Raw genomic sequence first — 21,614 nt, forward strand, 5'->3', positions numbered from 1 at the left:
GGACCGGGGCGGGCGCGCCGGCGCGGCGGGGCGAGGGCGGCGGCGGGCCGGGCCGGGCCGGGGCGGGCGCGGGCCGGGCCGGGCCGGGCCGGGGGGCGCGCGGCGGGGCGGGCGGCGGGCGCGGGCCCGGGGCTTTACCTGCCTTTGGAATGTGCAGAGCGGGGTCGGATCCGGGCTCCGGGTTGCGATCCGCTCCGGAAACCGCGCAGCACCGGAAGCCGCGGGGCGGTGGCGGGGCATCCTGGGAGTTGTAGTCCGCGGGGCGGCGGGGAGCCGGGGCTGCGCGCCCGGGGGCGGAGGCCGGGCCGAGCGGGACCCGGCGACCCGCGGGGACGGGCGGCCACGTGGGCCCGGGGCCGGACGGGGGCGGGAAGCCTGGGCTGCCACCGAGGGCGGACGGCGGCGCGGGCGGGGGGCGTGGGCCGGGGCCGGGGGACGCGGCGCGGGCGGTGGGGGTCCGGGGTCCGGGCGCGGGCGGGGGGCGCGGGCGGGCGGCGGGGGTCCGGGGTCCGGGCACGGGCGGGCGGCGGGGGTCCGGGGTCCGGGCGCGGGCGGGGGGCACGGGCGGGCGGCGGGGGTCCGGGGTCCGGGCGCGGGCGGGGGGCGCGGCGCGGGCGGCGGGGGTCCGGGGTCCGGGCGCGGGCGGGCGGCGGGGGTCCGGGGTCCGGGCGCGGCGCGGGCGGCGGGGGTCCGGGGTCCGGGCGCGGCGCGGGGCGCGGCCGGCCGCCCTCCCTGGCCGCCGCTGCCCTGCGGGGAGCGGCCCGGGGCCGCCGCCGGTCCTGACGGTTCTGACGTGAGCGGAGCCGCCGCCATTCCGCGCTTCTTGTTCCACCGGGGCAGTGCACGCGAGGGGCGAAGCCGAGAAGGCCCCCCACGACCACCCCTCAGCCACCGCAGACCACCCCGCCCCGCCCTATTCCATCCGACCACCATCATCCCACCCCATCCCACCACCATCCCACTACCATCCCACCCCACCCCATCACCACCCCACTACCATCCCACCCCACCCCACTACCATCCCACCCCACCCCATCACCACCCCACCACCATCCCACCACCATCCCACTACCATCCCACTACCATCCCACCCCACCCCACTACCATCCCACCCCACCCCATCACCACCCCATCACCACCCCACACTACCATCCCACCCCACCCCATCACCACCCCACACTACCCTACCCCACCCCACCACCACCCCACTACCATCCCACCCCACCCCACTACCATCCCACCCCACCCCATCACCACCCCACTACCATCCCACCCCACTCCACCACCATCCCACCCCATCACCACCCCACTACCATCCCACCCCACCCACTACCATCCCACCCCACCCCACTACCATCCCACCCCATCACCACCCCACTACCATCCCACCCCATCACCACCCCACTACCATCCCACCCCACCCACTACCATCCCACCCCACCCCACTACCATCCCACCCCATCACCACCCCACTACCATCCCACCCCACCCCATCACCACCCCACACTACCCTACCCCACCCCCACCATCATCCCACCATCACCCCACCACCCCATCAACCATCCCACACCATTACCACCAACCCATCACCACCACCATTCCATCACCACTACATAGTCACCCCCTAACCACTGCATAACACCAGAAAACCGTCCCTTAACTATCTCATAACCACCACATAACCATTCTAGAACCACCTATAAGTACTGCTTAATCATCCCTTCATCAGCCAATAACCATGCTTTAACTACTCACAACTTCCTGAAAGTCATCCCATATCTACCGGATAACCATCCCACAGCCACCTCCTTCCTAACCACCCCACAAACACCTCCTGACCACCCATAACCATCCCACAGCCATCTCATAACCACCCATAACCATCCCACAGCCACCTCCTTCCTAACCACCCATAACCACCCCACAGCCATCTCATAACCACCCATAACCATCCCACAACCACCTCCTTCCTAACCACCCATAACCACCCCACAGCCATCTCATAACTACCACATAACCATCCCACAGCCATCTCATAACTACCACATAACCATCCCACAGCCACCCAAGTCATCCCTTAACTACTGCATAGCTACCCGAAAACCATCCAGGAACCACCACGTAACCATCCCATACACACAGAAGAAGAGCAGATGTGTAAGATGTCCCCACTCTGTTCTGCAGCTGGTTGGTGGGCTGATGGGAAGAGCTCCAGCCTGCACTGTTGACTGTGATGGTGTGTGGGTCTGCTTCCCCTGCCCTTTGTGACAATACACCTCCCCCAAACAAATGATGTCAGATAAAGTGCGTGTGGATAACTACTTAGAGTGGAACGGAGGTTTGCTGAAAGTCGGCGGTGGTACGGGGATGCATGTGTCTTCAGTGCAGTGTTGAGCAGAATCCTGAGCACGCAGGTTTTCTTCAGCGACGTCTCTGTGGAACCTGTACTCACAGGTAACGGGTCTACTGTAGAGTGGCCCTTTGTGTGAGAAGTGTTCACTTTGCCAGGGAATCTGTCTATTTCACCCTCTCCACACATCTCCCCCCCCCTCCCCCTAGTAGCTCTAGCTCCAGGCTAGCACTCTACCACTTGAGCCACAGCTCCACTTCTGTCCCCGGAATCTGAATAGGCACAGGAATTGCAGATGCCTCTTACCCCAATCCCATACATAAGGGTTCCTTCACCTTAGGGGCAGAGCCTCTGTATAGAATGGCTCTTGTGTAACATTGGAAATGGCTGAGCACCATCAGAAGTGTTGTGTGTACCATGTCCGGCACAGCCACTCACCAGTGCTGTACGGTGGGGTTCGCCTTTTACTCTGCCCCCATTCCACAGAGGCTTCTGGTTGTATTACAGGAAGCCAACCTTTCTCCTACTACATCCTACAGAGCCATAATGTCCCGCCTCCCTCCAGCCTTCCTCCTGTCCCTCTCCCTCGTCTCTACCTTGGCTTTTCCAGGTTTCCAAGGCCAGCTCCTCATCCGGGGTCTGCCCATATGTACACTAAATAAGTAACAGCGCACACAAAAGAAAGAGGTGACAGGTCACAGCAAAAGCAAAGGACAGAAGTAACCAGAGATCTCAACCCGCCTGCAGCCTTCATCAGCGCCCTGAACAGGGATCCCAGCCCTGTCTGCCCACGCTGCCCATGTGTTCCCTAGATTTATACCTCCAATTCCAGAGTTGGAGGAGAAAAGGGTGGTGTTGTTTCAGGCCAATTTATTTTATTTTATTTTTTTTGTCGGTCATGGGGCTTGAACTCTGGGCCTGGGCGCTGTCCCTCAGCTCTTCAGCTCAAGGCCAGCGCTCTACCACTTGAGCTACAGCGCCACTTCCGCTTTTCTGGTAGTTTATTGGAGATAGGAGTCTCACGGTCTTTCCTGCCCGGGCTGGCTTTGAACCACGATCCTCAGATCTCAGCCTCCTGAGTAGCTAGGATTATAGGCGTGAGCTACCAGCACCCAGCCCAGGCCAATTTTTTTCATCACTAATGCAAAGTGCAACCTGTGAATGACACTCTTGGTTTAAATGGGGAAACTAGGGCTGGGAATGTGGCTTAGCAGTAGAGCGCTTGCCCAGCATGCATGAAGCCCTGGGTTCATTCCTCAGTACTGCATGCACAGACAAAGCTGTGGCTCAAGTGGTAGAGTTCTGGCCTGATAATAATAATCATAATCATAATAATAATGGGGAAACGTAATGTGGTTTGCTCGGTTCAGTTTCCCAGGATAGTCCTGGCGCTCTGGTGTGGCAGGGGTCTGGAGTGGGAGCTGTGCCCCTCTACACTGGCCACAGCTGCGGACATCGAGCTGTGTGAAGCGCGCTCCAGCGTGACTTGAACATTGAAGGGCAGCTCAATGCTGGATGCACTCACTGTCTGGCAGAGATGAATGCGCGGGTCAGGATGACTCGGAGGAAGTGGAGGGGGGAGAGGAGGAGGGGGGCTGGGGAATCCCCCGATCTCCCAGTGTTCCAGGGGTCTCCAGATCCTCAGGCGTTTGCCGGTGACCACAGAGGAGAGGAGGTGCCGCCAGTGGTGTGAGGGCTCCTGCACCACGCAGGCTGCAGTGTCACCGCCCAACACGGCCGCCACGCCCTGCAAGCCAACTCCCATCTCCTGCACCGTGCAGGCCGCCTGCTTTGGTAGGACACGGGCAGCAGGGTCCGGGGGCTCGCTCAGCACTCTCCTGCCTTCACCCCTAAGGGCCGAGCACAGGTCTTAGTGGATCACATGGGTCCCACAGCAGACTCCCAAGGGTGACAAGCACCATAGGTCACCCTCCCTCTCCCCTCTCTATTTCCCTCCCAGATGCACCCCCACAGCACGCGGGGCTCTGCCGCCGGCCTGGGCCAAATCAACCCCAGCTCGCAGCACCCATTGTTCCTCACAAATCCCCGAAAGGTCCTGGAACTGCTCTCTGTGGTGATCTGGGCCCCAAACCTCGACCCCATACCAACAGGGCAATCTCCAATTAGCCACCCAAAAGCCCAAAGTAGAGGTGTGGCTCAATTGGTACAGCACCAGCCTTGAGCAAAGAAAGCCAAGTAAAGGCATGAGGCCTTAAATTCAAGCTCCTTGAATTTGAGGATCCCCCCCCCAGTCCCCCAGTGCGTAGTAAATGAGGTTGTCCCAGCGCTCGGCTCCAAACACCCAAGTGGACATGTCTTTGCTCCCAACCACAAAGCACCTGAAAGGGGAGGGAGGAGCTGCAAGGCTCACAGCCGCGGAGAGCGCCTGAGCTCCAGTCTGCATTAAAAAAAAAAAAAAGGAGCCAGGTGCCAGTGGCTCACACCTTTAATCCTAGCTACTCTGGAGGCTGAGATCCTGAGGATCTCGGTTCAAAGCCAGGCTGGATAGTAAAGTCTGTGAGAGTCTTATCTCCAATGAACCACCAGAAAACCAGAAGTGACACTGGCTCAAGTGGTAGAGCGCTCACCTTGAGCTGAAGAGCGGAGGGACAGCGCCCGGGCCCAGAGTTCAAGCCCCTTCCCAAAGAATAAAGGATGTTGCAGCTTTCCACGTTAGCCAGCGGGCCAGAAGCCCAGGAGGACACAGGGAAACACGGGCGCCATGTGTGGTGTTTCATGTGTACATTTATTTCTTTCAGACATGGTTCACAGTCTGGCCTCACCTCTCCAAAGGAACATGCCGGGAGCCCGGGTGCCTCATGCAGAGCCGCCCCCATTCCTAAAGTGCTGCCAAGGAATACAATCACAGTCAGGGAGCGGGGGCGCCAGGCAGCCTCTACCCAAACCTTCCTGTGTACGGGGAGGACACTGGCTTTCTTCCCTTTTGGAAATGTGGGTTTGACCTGACATTGGGGGAGAAAAGCACAAACTCCAAGTCCACGTGTCTGTGCACCGCCAGGAGGGCCCAAGCTTGCTTTGCGGGATCTGATGGGGTCTCTGGCAATCGCGTCTTGGCTAGTCTGGCCAGTGGAGGGGGCCCAGCACAGAGGTGGGGTGGGGGTGGTGCTGAGACCTGTTTCTACCTGTCAGGCCCAAGGGCTCCGCATGGCCCGCCTTGAGTGGACCTGTCCTGAACACACCTGCTGGGGGTGAGAGCCACGCGCACACATTTCCCTTCCAGCTTGGAAAGTGCCAGTATACCACACAAGCACCCAGCCCAGTGCGCCTACACCAGCACCTGACTCGTAATGGGTCAGCTGCGGCTGGCCAGGGAGGCGGGGGGGGGGGGGGGGGGGGGGGGAGGGAGAGGGGGAGTGGGGGAGACCAGGGCTGGCTCTGGACTTAAACTTGATTAAAATAAAGTGCTCTGTCCAAGTCCCCTTTCCCACAGCAGGTTTTCGGTTGGAAAAAGATCTTTTTTATTGCTACATCTGTACACACACACACACACACACACACTTAAAGCTCCATTTCATACCTCCACAGAGGACACGGTACAACCTTAAACAGAGTAGAAGAGACAGGTGGCCAGCTCACAACCTGAACACCAGCCTCCAGAGTGACGAACCACGCCTAGATTAGTGTCCCCAAGGAACTGCTTTTGAAATAGCACTCCTCAGAAAAATCCCGCCAGGACAGACACCCCTTAAAGCTTATATGAGAGGCAAGGGTGAAAGGTGAGGCGCATGTGAGTGTTAGCATCTGATGCGTAAGTTCCCTCCATCTTCACCTTGAATGACACTTGCTCTTGCACAAATGTGCTGCACCATGAAAAAGCAGACCTGCATAGACAGCTGGGAGGAGCTTCAGTGTCCGCGGCCCATTTTCCCAGTGCTCCCTGAGGCCCCTGCTCCCCCCCCCCCACTCTGTGAGTGTTGTGTATTTGGTGGAGACCCTGCTAGTACACCCAGGGAAGGAGAGCCTCGCACACAGGAGCCGGGAACAGGGTGGCTAAAAGCATTTGCTTTTGTTTGGTTTTGAGAGAACGTACACCCTAAAATTCTGTACCTCACATGTGAGTAACTTGAACTTGCCTACTTAAAAACCAAATATATAAATTCTATAGCGTTGAACATCCCTGGTTAAAAAAAAATCCTACAATTCTTGTGGGGAGGCTTAGTGGGAGAAGTCAGCCTCTGATGCGAAACAGGTCTCCTCCCAAGCCCCTCAGATGCAAGGCTGGACCTGTGCTGAGGCCCTCACTGGGTGTGAGCCTGCACACGCTCTCCTCAGAATCAACCCGTGTGGCACAGTTTCTGCTCACCACAGGACCTCACGTGCCACCTGCCTTTCAAGCTCCCATAGCTACACTCGATAGTCCCCCCGAGTGACTGACATCAGAATGCCAGCTTCCAAAACAAAGCGCGTTGCAAGTCACTTCCAAGTCACTTGATAAACAAATTCCCCTTGTTCCTTTTTTTGCTTCAGCAGGACTTTGCTAAACCTGAGCTCGCTATACAGTGCAGGCCCCAAACCCAAAACCCTGCTGCCCCAGCCTCCCAAGTACCTGAATGGAAGGATGCCCCAAGATACCCAGCAAGTTTCTCACATTTATCAGAAGGCAAAATTCCTTATGTAGCTTTCCAATCTTACCCTCAAAAACAGAAAAGAAAAACTCTAATTCTGGCTTTCATAAAGGAGTTTTTGCTCACCGATGGCTCTATTACCTGTGATAGATTTGTTGGAGGATTAATAAAAGTGCCTGTCTTAAGGAGTGAGCCAATTTCACACCCATGACAGAGGCGGGTTTCCAGGTCAGCCTCTTCAGTCTCATGGGAAGGACATGAATCTTACGGACAGCCACGCCTGACCCCGATGCAAGGTGCTCTTCAGCAAGCGTACTCATGCGTGTTCATATTGAAGCTGTGTTCCAGGCCCATTCTTCTCCCACTGGAGACCAGAAGCAAGGTCTCCCGCAAACATGGCCAGGGCGTGTTCACAGTAGAATTGTGAAGAATCACACGCGCACCTCGCCCATTTGTTAAAACCTCCATTCCTAAGACTGGGTGGTACCTGAGAGTCAAAAGTATTTCCTCTATGACTCGAGAACTACTTGGTTTGGCTGATGGCAATATTTGGCAAACACCTGTGTTGTGTGTGTGTGTGCGTGCATGTGTGTGCGCGCGTGTGTCCTTTTCCGAATGACTGCGCACTGCTGCTCCTGGCGTCCCGTATCAGCTTGCCATGGGAGGCGGCTGGAAGGTGGATGCCTGACAGCTGTGGCTCAGCAGCGAGCGGCCAAGCGCAGGAGACAAGCGCAGGGCTCCCATGGGCATCTGCGGAGGTGCCCGGCATGCGCATTCCTGGTAACCTCCAGAAGTGCTCCTCACGCCGGGCTTAGCACTTACTTAGTGTTTGCATATGTTTTCAAGTTCTATGGCTCATGCTAAAGGCGGATCCCTTCTTGCCTTGTCGACACCTCTCAGCTCCCAGCATAAAGCACTGTCTCCACCAAGGAGCCGCCCGGGTTGCACCGGCCCATCCTTGCTGCCAGGCCCACGCTTTCATTCTAAGCAGCGAGTCGGAACAGGTGATCTGGGTCTCACTCACAGCAACCACCAGAGGCACCTGCTCCTCAGGACACCGTGTGGAGCACGCAGCCCTACGCCAGAGCTGCGCCCCCTCACCCCTCCCTGCTCGCAGCCTCCTCCCCACACAAGTCCCTCTAAGCCTATCACTGGGGCCGCAACAGCCTTCCCCAGTCCAGCCTAGGGGAGGCTCCTGGCTGCAGTGGCAGGCGGCCTTTTCCCTGTAAAAGACGAGGTGGTTGGAAACAACCAAGCTATACCAGCAGATGACCCGCCCTTCCATCCCCTGGCGGGGCCATCACATCTGAGCTCCAGCCGCCAGGGGGCGCAGCTAGGCGCAGGGCTCCTGGGGGCTGCTGTTCATGGTGTTCTTGCTTCGGTGCCTGGAGAGCAGCTTCCTGTTGAGGAGCCTGGTGAGGGTGGCTCCCTTCCTCGCGCGGGGCTCCTCGGGCTGCTGCAGGAACACGAGGTCATTGTGCGACTGGCTCATGCCCGGGTCTTTATGCTGGTGCCGCCGGCGGAAGAACAACTTGGCGCCTCTCTTCAGCATTCCTCCTGCAAGAGGGAGGACGGGCGGTCAGAGCAGGGTGGGGTGGGCGCTGGGGGAGAAAGCAGGGGAGATAGCGGGCCTGCGGTAGCTCTGGAAAGGCGCCTGACACTGACTGCCTAAGAAACTACCTCAGTCAGCAGCCGTGGGGCTGACATGAGGCTGAACTTCCTACCTCAGAGGAGCTGGAAAGTTGGGAGAATGGACTGCATTTACTCTAGCTGGAACTATCAGACAATAAGGCTTTAGTGGTACTGGGGTTTGAACTCAGGGTCTCGCACTTGACAGGCTGGCCCTTGACCATCTGAGCCACAACTCCATGTGTTGCTGGTTATTTTGGGGCGGATGTCTTGCTTTCTCTGCTGGGCACGGGACTGCGCCCTGTTGTGCACAGTCACTCTGGCTTTAGGCACGGAGGGCACATGGTGGGGTGGGTTGGAATTCTGCAGGTGTCTGCCAGGTGCTACTCAAAGCCAGGCGGGTAGGGGGCAGGCAGGAGGGGAGGGGGGAGCCAGGGCCCAGCTCACAAATAAGAATGTGAGTTTTGAGGAGGCGACACTGATTTGTGTGGGCCTGGGGCGCCCACTGGCCACGATGGCTCTGAAGCCCCTGTTCCCAGGCCCAGCAACTGTCCTCAAGCAAGGCAGCCAGATGTCTGCTCCCTGGGGAGGGCCATTCAGCATGGCCTGTGGCCCAACACAGGCTGGAGCATGATTCTGGAACCATCCTAGCTCTGGAGAGGTGTTGGGGAAGGGCAAGGCACCCCAGGATCAGCCATGTAGGAGAGCTGGCACCCCCCCAGCTCATCCAGCTTTCTCTTCTAAGCCACAGGCTTTGTTGTTTTGTTTCTTGTCGGTGCTGGGGATCAAATCCAGGGCTTGCCCCGAAACAATTCTAAAAAGTCTGTTTAAACCTGGCTGCCACACAGCTCACACAGTTACCACGCTTTGCTTGGTGACCAGGGCACAGCCATCCCCAGCTCTGGGGTTGGCACAGGTGACAGTGTGTCCTGCTGGCTCTTGGGAATCAACCCGTCTGACAGCTTGCCTAGGAAGTCCAGTGTCTGTACCGACTCGGCCCCGGTGCTCAGGGACTCAGTCAAACGCTAGTCTAGGTGCTGCTGTGTAGGTGAATTGTGCAGTGGCTGGTAAGGAAAGGAAATTATCCCAGATTAAGTGGGTGGGCCTAGCCCAATCAGCGGAAGGACTTAAAAAGCAAAACCTGAAGCCTCAAGACTGTGACAGCAGCTCCTGCCTGAGTCTCCCACCTGCCAAACTGCCGACCTGTCCCGTCAACCTGCCACGGGCCTCTCGGCCTCACACTCAACAACGCCAATTCCCTACCCCAGCCTGAGGGCCCCGTTCCTCTGGAAGATGCCAGCGGACACCACAGCTGCTCAGAAGATGATGGCGTGTGATTCTGAGCCCACGGAACCTGCTGCACTGGGCAGAAGGGCGAGTTCAGTGCCCATCACTGTGAGCTGTGGCTCCTGACCAGTGACCCACACCACCTCCTCTGCCACCCGGGCGGGACCAGATCCGCACCCCGCCTCAACTCCCTCCCATGCAGCGGAAGAGTGCCAGAGTCGAAAAGTGAGCTCAGGCCGGGCAGGGGAGGCAGGTGGAGGAGGCCCAGGGATGGGCAGGGGGAGGCAGGGTGGAGGAGGCCCAGGGATGGGCAGGGGGAGGCAGGGTGGAGGAGGCCCAGGGATGGACAGGGGAGGCGGGGTGGAGGAGGCCCAGGGGTGGGCATGGGGAGGCGGGGTGGAGGAGGCCCAGACACAGTCTACAGGACTAAACTCCACCTGCATTCTGCAGCACAGCTGTCACCACAGCAGAATAAAGCACACACTGTGTGACAAGGCTCCAAACACATCGATGAAAACATGAAAGGCTGGATTTGGTCAGCTCCTACTGTGTACATTTGATGAGGCCACAGACACCGTGTGCGTAGGTGTGTATTACTCAACGCCCTTTTTTTCATGTTTAAGGAGAAGGGAATGCTAATTCTAGTCCCGTGCAGTGACGTGAACACTGCACACTCTCTGCATGTGCCAGATGGCCACATGGACCCCAAAATTTCTATGATTAAGATGATTAATAGTCAGGCACCAGTGGCTCACGCCTGTCATCCTAGCTACTCAGGAGACTGAGATCTAAGGATCATGGTTCAAAGCTAGCCTAGGCAGACAAACCTAAGAGAATCTTTTTTTTTTTTTTTTTTTGGTTCCAGTCATGGGGCCTGAACTCTGGGCCTGGGCGCTGTCCCTCAGCTCTTCAGCTCAAGGCTAGCGCTCTACCACTTGAGCCACAGTGCCACTTCCGGCTTTTTTCTTTTTGCTTATGTGGTGCTGAGGAATCGAACCCAGGGCTTCATGCATGCAAGGCAAGCACTCTACCACTGAGCCATCTTCCCAGCCCCACCCAAGAGAATCTTATCTCTCATTAACCAACAAGAAGCCAGAGGTGGCAGAGTGAAAAAAAAAAAAAAAAAGCCAAGCAAGAGTTGGAGATCCTGAGTTCAAACCCCATGACAGGAACTAAAAAGGACGAAAAAGGAAATTAATATAAGATAAAATGGAGATGGTAACAGTAACAATACAATTTAGAGAGAAGTTGTATGAAACCTGAGGCTTATGTTAGTATAAAATAACCAAGGTTTTTAAACAAGGGGTAGAGAGGAGAGAAAGAATTAAGAATTCTTCCCTTGGTACAGGCCCTGCCTAGCAAGCAGAAGGCACTGAGTTGAAAACTCAAGTACGGCTTAACAAAAAAGCTGATATACAAATTCACGACAGAATTAAACCTTCTTCTAAATGCATCTTACTTGTCTGTATGATCCTGAAGGGCTATAAATAGCTAATTGAAGTGTGTTTTAAACTGGGCGCCACTGACTCATTCCTTTAACTCCAGCTACTCAGGGGGCTGGGATCTGAGGTTAGAAAGCAGTCTGGGAAGAAAAGTCCATGGGACTCTTCTCCCAAATTGACCAGCCAAAAGCCAGAAGTGGAGATGTGGTTCAAGTGGCAGAGTGCCAACTGGAGCAAGAAAGCCAAGCAAGAGCACAAGGCACTGAGTTCAAGCACCAGCACTAGCAAAGCAAACCCACAAAAACAAATACATAAATGTCTTAAAGTCTTTTAAACAGGAACGCAACAGCCAAGAGCAATGCTGTTGTCCCCCAAACAGCTGCAGATGTCAAATGGACCGGTGAATGGTCCGTGTGCAGCACCAACCATTAGGACAGGAGGGTCACTGAGGGACTCCGACCCCAGTCTGGGTTCCATGACTCCAGGCACTGTAAGGGACCTCTGACCCCGTCACAACTCCATGGTGACCCCTTCCAAAGTAGGCAGCACCACGAGGACCCATCCAGCCACCAGGGAGCCGGGCAGGGAGCAACCTCGGACTACGGGTGAGCACTGCTATACCTTCTACGTGCTTTTCTCATAGTACAGTAACACGCAATTTAAAAACATAAGTCGAAAATAACTTACTGTGTAGGAATTAACTCTGGTAGGCATAGCGATCCTCTTAAGTGAAAGGAATGAGCACGCGATGCAGAGACGGAGGAGGTAAAAAGAAAAGCACGCAAGAGCACCATCAGAATGGAGGACAGTCAGAGTTGGGGTCACTCACCCTGCATGTGCACACGTACACGCCTCCACATATGCACACACACACACACACACACACACACATGTGCATGCAAAGAGGCTAATGCAGGGCATTTGGGAGGCTTTCTTCCTTTCCCAGTTATTATTTTAAAACCTCCCCTGATGCCGTTGTGGTAAGTCATGCAATTACATTAAGACTTACTATCCTAGCATTTCTGCAGGTGAGGATTAGTGGTATCAAGTCCATTCTTGGTGTTCAACAATGTTGCCACTCCTTTCAAGACAGAAAAATGAACTTATTTTTGGAAACCTTAGCCGAAGCATCACAGTACCTAGATTTCTAGCCAGCCTGCCAAATTCCAGGGGATTCCAAACAGAAGCCTAGAACAGAATCCCTGCGAAGACCAAAGGGTCAGGTGGCATGCTAACATGAAAATAAAGACTGGCGGTGGGCACCAGTGGCTCATGCCTGTAATCCTAGCTACTGATGAGGCTGAGACCTGAGGACTGTGGTTGGTAGCCACCTAGACAGAAAATTCTGTGAGAGTCTCATCTTTAATTAACCACCAAAAAGCCAGATGTGGAGCTGTGACTCAAGTGGTCGAGCACTAGCCTTGAGCAAAAAAGTTCACAGACAGTGCCCAGGCCCTGAGTTCAAACTCCAGTACTGATGGGGGGGGGGGGGAGGGAAGGGGGAAGGAGAGGGAGAGGGAAAGGGAAAATGAGAGAGAGACAGAGAAGAGAGAGGGAGAGACCTGGGTATGGAAGTACACACTTGTAGTCCCAAGCCATATGGAAGTGGACAACAGAATCAAGACCCTGCCTGCAACCCCTCCCTCCCTTCCTCAGTTCCCCAAACCTCAGAGCACAGACGGAGAATGGCAGAGACAACACAAACTCCGCTATTTCCCATGGTACCGGTTTCCAAAAAGACTTTGTTGTGAAATGAAAACTACTTGGGAACCACAACACAGACTTATCTAGGATTTTTGCCAACATCTCAACAGGAATCTTCTAGAAACCTCTGGAATGAGCCAGGTGCCAGTGGCTCACACCTGTAATCCTAGCTACTCAGGAGGCTGAAATCTGAGGATCACAGTTCAAAGCCAGCCCAGCAGCAAAGTCCAGAGACTCTTATCTCCAATGAACCACCAGAAAACCAGAAGTGGTGCTGTGGCTCAAGTGCTGGAGTGCTCTCCTTGAGCTAAAGAGCTCAGGGACAGCACCCAGCCCAGAATTCAAGCCTGACAACCGATAAGGAAGGAAGGAAGGAAGGAAGGAAGGAAGGAAGGAAGGAAGGAAGGAAGGAAGGAAGCAAGGAAGGAAGGAAGCAAGGAAGCAAGGAAAGAAGGAAGGAAGGGAGAGAGAAAGAAAGGAAAGAAAAGAAGGAAGGAAGGAAGGAAGGAAGGAAGGAAGGAAGGAAGGAAGGAAGGAAGGAAGGAAGGAAGGAAGGAAGGAAAGAAAGAAAAGAAAAGACAACAAAGACCAAAACCCTGGATGAAAAACTAGAACAAAATCTCTGCCAAATATCTCATTTTAGAAAATCTTGGGTTGAGGACCGGCACTAGAGGTCCGGGTTTGTGTGGAGGCTGCGAGTCCGGTTATGGCTTCCAGCGGGGCGGCGGCGAGCGCAGCCAGCCTGGCAAATGAAGCCCCTGAGATTCCAGACAACGTGGGAGGCTGGCTCCGGGGCGTCTACCGCTTTGCCACAGACAGGAACGACTTTCGGAGGAACCTGATCCTCAGTTTGGGACTATTTGCTGCGGGAGTGTGGCTGGCCAGGAATTTGAGTGACATTGATCTAATGGCACCTCAGCCAGGAGTATAACCAAGTAGACAATCGGAATTCCTGGGCTCTACCCAAACTTTCCAAAACAAGAGTATAGTTTATGGCCACCACAAGATAATGCTTGATGGCAGCTGAAGTTTCTCCTTCCTTTTCTAACACTGAAGTGTTTGTTGCCTTGGTTCTGTAAAAGTTCTGTACATAGTTGTGATGTTTCTGCAGGGAGGTGATCTTTGTTCATGTCCTAAAGGATTAAGAATGGTGTTATAACAAGTATTTGAAATAAAGACTGTACACAGAAAAAAAAAAAAGAAAATCTTGGGTTGAGGCAGTCATGCTCCAGGAGTGAAGTGAGCTGTTTGGCTAACATCACTCTCCCTCTCAGACGCTCAAAGCTGGTGTCCGAGGTAGGCCCTGCATCCACAGCGGGGGGGAGGGGGGGGCCGGAGAAGGGGGGGCCCCATCATCAGAGACAGCCCTATCCCCAGCATAGTGCAACCAACATCCCAAAGGCATTGGTCCACTTGCCAGAGAAGGAGAGGCTCTGAGCAACAAGGGCCAGCGAAGGCAGGAACACAGGGAGACTCTTGGGAGGAAAGAGGAGAGGGGAGGGGGAAGGTGTTTTGTGAAAGCGTAAGGAAGATTTTGCATTTCAGAATGAACAGGGAGGTGCACTGAGAATTTGGAGGTCTGAAGTCCTCTCATTTTCTCTTCATTTATCTGTATCCATACATCTATATATTTCAGTGGTTAATTGGAGCTCATTACTACACACATATTAAATTAATCGATCCATTTCTAGGGCTTTCCTTTCCTATAGATCCTGTGAGGTTCATGTAGTGAGGCTCAGCTTGACTCAAGCTGGAAGAAAAAAATCTGAGAGGGACAAACAAGTGTCCAGCCCTGCAGCTGAAGCCCCAGTCTCTACCTGGTTCTCCTGGGAGCCCCTGGCTACCTTGACACTTGACTGTGATGACTCTCAGATGTCTTGGCTAGCTCAGGAGTGAGCCAGGCAGGGGAGGTACCTCTTGGCATGAACACAAACTAGCCCCAAATGCAAGAGGTGATGTAGCCACTCTCACCAACACACACACACACACACACACACACACACACACACACACACACACACACACACACACACACAAAGAGCCCCCAGAATGCCCACAGCTTTTGGGGGGCTTGAGCACTCTGTACAGGGCAGTTTAGGAGTGAGGGGGTGAGGCTGGATGGACTCATGGAAGACGAAGGGAAGGGAGGCTGATGAGGACTCAAACTTCCCACGGAAACCAGGACAGGGCAAAGCCGCTGCGCGGAGGCCCAGGGCTGCTCGACAGGTACCTTTGGTCTTCTTGGCAGTGCCCGGCTCTGAGGCGCTCAGGGAGCTCTCTGACAGCTCGTCTCCATCGGTCTCCAGCAGGGCTGGGCTGCACCACGCTGCTGCCTGAGACCCCTTCTCCAGGTCCCAGCAGTCCAGCTCATTCTCCCGGGGCTCGGGCGGGGCCGGGGTGGGCTCGTCTTGTGCAGGGGAGGCTGCTGCTGGGGGTGCTGGGGGTGCTGGGGGTACCGGCTCGGGGACAGCATCCGCCTGGCAGGCGTCACCCATGGAGGCCGCGTAGTCCAGCATGAGGGCAGCTTCGTGGTCCTGAGACAGTGAGGTCTGTGGAGGAGAAGGCACCGTCAGGCGCTGAGGCCAGGGCCAATGCCAACCCAGGGAAGATAGGGCAGGCAGTGCTCTGCTCACGTCCTCTCGAGAGCGGCGTGCTTGAGCTGCTCGGCATGTGAAATGCAAGGCAGCACATAGGGTTTTACAGGGCGGAACTTGGATATTTCAGACTCAGTTGTTTGGGGGTTTTGGTGCTGGTCCTGGGGCTTGAACTCTGGGCCTGGGAGCTGTCCCTGAGCTTTTGTGTTCAAGGCTAGAGCTCTACCACCTGAGCCACAGCTCCACTTCTGGCTTCTTGGTGGTTCACTGGAGATGAGTCTCATGGACTTCCCTGCCCACGCTGGCTTCAAACCTCAATCCTCAGATCTCAGTCTCCTGAGTAACTGGGATTATAGATAGGCACAACAGACCTAGTCTTTTAATCTTTGTCCCTACAGTGTTTTAAGGCTGCCTTCAAGTAGTGATGGGTCACTAGAGACTTTACATTATATTCCTATGGGAACACACATGGACACTCATTGGACCTGTGGGGTGAGTCAGGGCCGCGGCTTCAGTGGGAACATAGATGTTGGGGAGGAGGGGGCTGCTCAGGGGCCAGTCACGCTGCTCTTGACCTGGGTGACAGCTGGACACCTGACTTTACTTGATGAGATGGACACCCGTGCTTTTCTGACAACAGTGCATCTTGTACCACTAGTGCTGGCCAAATGCAGATGGCGATGCGTTGAGCACCAATGAAAAACATCTCTTGGTGGACTTGTTTTGCTCATTTAGCCAGGGTTGGGAACCACAGCAAGCCAGATCAGGGCTGTGGCCCCAGAGACCACCTGGCTGCTGCGGCCACCAAGAAGAGACTCGGCCCACCCCGCTGATGTCCAAGGCTACCCTTTGAGCTTGGTGCCCAGGGTGCAATGGAGACTCAGGCATTCTGTTTTGGTATCAGTATCGCTCCTGTCCACCCTTTCAGTGACCAGTCCACGTGCTAAATTTCTTCCTCTCTGTCTCACTGTAAACAAAACCTCTCAACCACCCCTCCACGTGTATATCTGCAAGGATCAAAAAAGAGCCTGAAGGCTGGGAAGGTAGCTCAGTGGTAGACCGCTTGCCTTGCATGTATGAGGCCCTGGGTTCGATTCCTCAGCACCACATAAGCAGAAAAAAAAAGCCGGAAGTGGCACTGTGGCTCAAGTGGTAGAGTGCTAGCCTTGAGCTGAAGGGCTGAGGGACAGCGCCCAGGCCCAGAGTTCAGGCCCCACGATCGGACCAAAAAAAAAAAAAAGAAGGAGCCTGAGTCTGTGTGGCCCCTGGTCTCAAGAGCTGGCCTGCCCTGCAGCCTGGTTTCCCTCCTCTGCTGGGGGTGGGGCATGTAGAACCACAGACATCACAAGCGGGAGGAAGGAAGGAGTGGGGATGGAGCATTCTAGACAATAACCTTTCTTTGTCTCTGATATCAAAATGTACATTCATTGCAAAAATTAAAACGCTTTAGATATGGGTAACGGGCAAAACAGCGGCTGGGCAGTTCCCTGAAAGCATCGCCTGTAGCCGAGGGAAGTCTCACACCATACAAACGATCTACCCACCATCCACATGCAAAGCATCACGGGCCAGGACCTTGCACATTTCCTTCATAAACAGGATTACCTGTGCATCATAAGACCACCAAGCTGCCTTGTTGGGGGGCGGATACCATTTGACATAATGGGAAAGAAGGGTTTCACGTGTTGGTTGGGTATGTGAACAGACTCCCTCACAGGGGAAGAGGCTGAGCAGCCAAGTTGACTGTACCTTGGAGATCCCTGAAATGATGATAGTACTTTTCTTCCGGGGGGACTTGAGCTTCAGCTTGGACGATTCACTGAGTTGGCGAATGGCAACTTCAGCCACTGGGTCTGAGCCGTTCAACACCAACAACTCTGCCGGAGAAAGATAGTGCTGAGTTCACTAGCAAACAGGAGAACTTCGGGCTAATGGAAATGGTCTATAACCGGTGCTTGGCAAACATTTTCTACAAAGGGCCAGAGAGTAAGTAGTCTAGGTTTTGCAGGCTACCAGCCTCTGCAACAACTCACCCATCATGTTTTGAGGAGTGAAAGCAGACAGAGGCCATGTGGAATGAACAGGCATGGCTAGCTTTCAATAAAACTTTATTCATAAAATGAGTGACAAGTCACATGTGACTTGTGGACCGGTTGGTTAACCAGGCTTGATCTACAACTTGAACCCCTGGGTGGTCCCTCACTGAAGTATCTACTTAAGATTCATGTGTTCTGTTATGGGTTAAGTGGAGGACTGTCATCCATAGGGTTGATGAAAATGACAATAGTAAAGAATGACTAAATCTTCAGAATTTTAGAAGGTTTTGACTTCTTTTTCAGTCGTGGCTTGAACTCTGGGCCTGGGCACTGTCCTTCCTCTCTTCAGCTCAAGGTGAGCACTCTACCACTTGAGCCACAGCGCCACTTCCAGTTTTCTGGCAGCATATTAGAGTTAAGAGTCTCATGGACTTTCCTGTCTGGGCTGGCTTTGAACTGTGATCATCAGATCTCAGCCTCCTGAGTAACTAGGATTACAGGCGTGAGCCACGGCGCCTGGCTCAGGCTTTGATTTTTGAAAGGCATATAGCTCTTCCTTCTTCCTAAGAGTGGTGAAACACAGAATGGCAATCAGAGCTGGGAAGGGCCAGCTGACAACGATCACACTTCACCCACACCGGCTGTTGTCTTCTGTAGGTGTCTGTGGACCCATCATAGTGGAAGAGTTGTTCATCTCTAGGCCCTAAGAGGCAGATTCTCTTACTTAAAATAAAAAATGACTCCTTCATTTAGGCAACCAGGTAGGCAGCAGCACCGGGTGCCACAGCCCATGTTGTAGCTTACAGCATTCTGCTAAGGCAGTTAGAGATGGCAGACCAGGCCAGGTGCTGGTGGCTCACACCTGTAATCCTAGTTACCTAGGAGGTTGAGATCTGAGGATCGTGGTTCGAACCAGCCCAAGCAGGAAAGTCCATGAGACTCTTATCTCAAAATTAACCACCAAAAAAATGGAAGTCATGCTGTGGCTCAAAGCAGTAGAGCAAAAATGTTCGAGGACAGCACCCAGGCCCTGAGTTCAAGCTCAAGGACTGACAAAAAAAAAAAAAAAAAGATGGCAGAGCAGGAGGTGAAAAGGAGCCTGTCCCATCTCAGCGTTGGCCATACTCGCGAGCACAGGCTGCGCACCGAGAAGCACACAGGCGAAAGGAACATCGGGCCTTTCTTCAGGTCCTGACGCCTCAGCTGCTGGAACCCAGAGAATTTTCCAGGTGGTCTTTTCTTATGTATAATAAGCCTCTTACAACCACACCCAGTTTATGCTAATGGAGATGGGGACTGGTTGACAAGGGAACCAACACAGTGATCAGAAATTGTCACATTGTGGGGAGGGGTGAGGAAGAGAAAATGAAGGCTGAGTTCAATCTCTAATGACCAGTGATTGCAGAGATTATGCTCAGGTGATGGAAGGGCCCTAAATCCCTAAATGGTAGACTCAAGAGTCTCTGGGTGGCCACCGTAGCCAGTGCCAAGAGGAAGGCACACCCACGCCTTAACAGAAGCACCTGGATGGTTACCCTCCTGGAACCTGCCCTCCATCACCCTTCCTCTGGCTGTCCATGGACAACTTCACACAGATCGATAAACCGAGAAGGGCTGCCTTGCATTGAAAGGCCGAGCCCACACCAAGCCCTGGAGACCCAGGAAGAGAATGCCCAGAAAGTCAGACCAGCACAGGCCACCTGGGGACTGGGTGCTTACACCAGGATGGGCACCACCACAGGTGAACTAAACTGCAGGACTCCCTATTTCGTCCTTGTAGAGATCTGGGGATCACACCGCTAGTCCCAGAAATGTGTGTAGAAATGATGTTTTGTTTAGCCAGCCCTGCCCCTACTTGAGAGGAAAGAAAGGTCTAGAGGAAAGCTCCTGGGGAGGGACATAGGAGTCCCTCCTCCAAGGCTGGTTTCTGAGCAGTCCCGGGTGGGTGGAGGTCAAGGGGCTTCTCAGGGAAGCCTGGGAAACCTGCTACACAGCAGACCATCACCTGAGCGCTGGCTCCACCATGGAACACCAGCCAAGAGCCTTAAAAAAAGAGGAGGTGGGGGAGAAGTGGGGGAGGGAAGGGAGAAAAAGAAAGAAGGGGGTAAAAATGTTCTGCAAGAAATGCTACTCATGTAACTGTAATCCCCCCTCTGTACAGCATCTGCCGAGGAGAAGGGCCTGGAGCAGTGAAGAAGGGAGGCGTGGGGAAGGGGGGAGTCACAGCAGAGGAGGGCCCGGCCTACGTCCACAAGGACACAGGAGGCCAGCGGAGCAGGTCCACAGAGGCCATGGAACCCTCTAGGGAAGGGCAGCAGTGCCCGGGAGAAAACAGACCACGCCCAGAGTGGACAGGAACTCCTGGAGAAGGCCTTGCCCATCTCTGACCTGGACAAGATGAGAACAGGAGGGGGGAGGAGAGAAACTGCCCACCTGCAGGCAGATGCACCCTCTTGAGGGCCCAGGAGGAGGAGGGAGAAGCTAGTCCTCCACTCAGACCCTTTACCCCCCAAACGACCCTAAATATGAGAACTGGTACCCAGAGGGCTGGCCACTGTTGTTAGGATGCAAAAGCAGAGTGCAGGCTCTGCCTGGGGATGTGTCTCCAGTCCTGCTCACTGATGGCATTAGGGTCACTGATGTGTTAAAGACAAGAAACACAGTGTTCAGGAAGTTAGAGCAAGGAATGCCTCCTTGGGGTTTCTACATCTTGTTAAAGTCTTCCCCCAAACTAGCTGGAGCAGTGTCCCTCCAGCTCACGATCTCCTCACTTGCAACTTATTACGAAAAGCCCCCACCTCTTCCCAAACTTGGAAATCAGTGCAAACACGGAGAGAGGAAAGAGCAGGTGCTCTCCCCTACCTGTGTCTGAGGAAGAGAACGTCTTGCTGACGGGTGTGCTGTGGCACGGGACGGCCTGGACCGAGATGTCCTTCTCAATGACCTTCACCTTCACCGGTGTCTTCACAGGGGACTCTGTCAGAGAGACACCCATCACCAAAGGCACAACAAAGCTGAGTGGAAGGCTGGGGCGGGGTGGGGTGGGGGACGGTCCATTCACTGCACCGCTAGGCCCTGCATTTGGCACCAGTCAGAGCCAAACCTCAGATCTATAGTTGCCATCATTCTTTACGTGGTGGGATCAAAGGGAGGCTGGAAGCCCAGGTTTCAGAGCTATTTTAATGAAGCCAGAAGTGCATTCCTGACCTGTGTGTGCCCAGCATCTAATCTGGGAAGGTAGTGCTTTTGCAAGCAGAGACACTGTATGAATCAAATAATAATACATCACACACCACAAGGTTTCTCCAAGGTTGAGATGTGGGGCCAAGTACAAAAGCATGTCAGACTTCATATGTGTGTGTGTGTGTGTGTGTGTGTGTGTGTGTGTGTGTGTGTGTGTGTGTGTGCGTGTGCTCCATTTCTGGCTTTTTATGGTAAATTGGAGATAAGAGTCTCATGGCCTAACATTTGTTTTGTTTTTGGAGGCAAGGTTTCAGTACGTGTCGCAGGCTAGCTTCAGCCTGAGTGCTGGGATTACAGACATTCGCCATCATGCCTGGCTTATGAATGACTTTTAACCTATATTCAACCATCGGTGCTGAATTTCCATGATGAGCCTCGGGGAGTACTGGATTTAACCCGTTCTATCAGAATCTAACAACTTGGAATTCCTACACTTGTGCTTCAGAATATGCAACCACTGACTGATCCTTGCTTTAGCCTGTCAGCATTTATTTCTTTGAAAGGATTACTGTCCAACGTCAAAGCCAGCCTGAACGAGTCTTGTGAATTCTCCTTGGGATTTTATAACACAAGGCACCCTGAAATTTCAGGGCGGCCCTTTGAAGGCTGGGGAGCTGCGCAGACTTCCTACAGGCAAAGTATACCCTCAGGGCATGCGCAGAGTTCTGAAGGCCAGGTGCTCTTTAGGAAGCATGCACAGCCTTCCTGCAGGAAGGTGCCTTCTAAGGCCACGCGGACTTCCC

At 54.3% G+C, this 21,614-nt stretch overlaps 3 protein-coding genes across 3 annotated transcripts in view; 1 reads left to right on the forward strand and 2 right to left on the reverse strand.

Moving 5' to 3' along the window:
- Nucleotides 1–168, reverse strand: part of Prdm15 (PR/SET domain 15) — a 43,525-nt gene extending 43,357 nt beyond the window's left edge. Inside the window, exon 1 of the mRNA XM_042687366.1 lies at nt 139–168. The gene's annotated coding sequence lies outside the window, so the exon portion shown is untranslated. The remainder of the gene's footprint in view (nt 1–138) is intronic.
- A 5,643-nt stretch (nt 169–5,811) lies between these two features.
- C2cd2 (C2 calcium dependent domain containing 2) overlaps nt 5,812–21,614 on the reverse strand; it is a 59,761-nt gene continuing 43,958 nt past the window's right edge. The window contains exons 12-15 of the mRNA XM_042687205.1: nt 20,491–20,604; nt 17,342–17,469; nt 15,229–15,547; nt 5,812–8,493 (exon numbers count right to left, since the gene is read on the reverse strand). Of these exons, the coding sequence (XP_042543139.1) occupies nt 8,270–8,493; nt 15,229–15,547; nt 17,342–17,469; nt 20,491–20,604 (785 nt within the window). The 3' untranslated portion in view covers nt 5,812–8,269. The remainder of the gene's footprint in view (nt 8,494–15,228; nt 15,548–17,341; nt 17,470–20,490; nt 20,605–21,614) is intronic.
- Nucleotides 13,705–14,198, forward strand: LOC122114303 (mitochondrial import receptor subunit TOM6 homolog). Its single transcript, XM_042687365.1, has one exon. It carries the CDS (start codon nt 13,705–13,707, stop codon nt 13,927–13,929), a length of 225 nt encoding a protein of 74 aa, XP_042543299.1. The 3' UTR covers nt 13,930–14,198.

This window comes from Dipodomys spectabilis, unplaced genomic scaffold, assembly GCF_019054845.1.
Source record: "Dipodomys spectabilis isolate Male_0828 unplaced genomic scaffold, ASM1905484v1 ptg000107l, whole genome shotgun sequence".
NCBI classification, from domain to species: Eukaryota; Metazoa; Chordata; class Mammalia; order Rodentia; family Heteromyidae; genus Dipodomys; species Dipodomys spectabilis.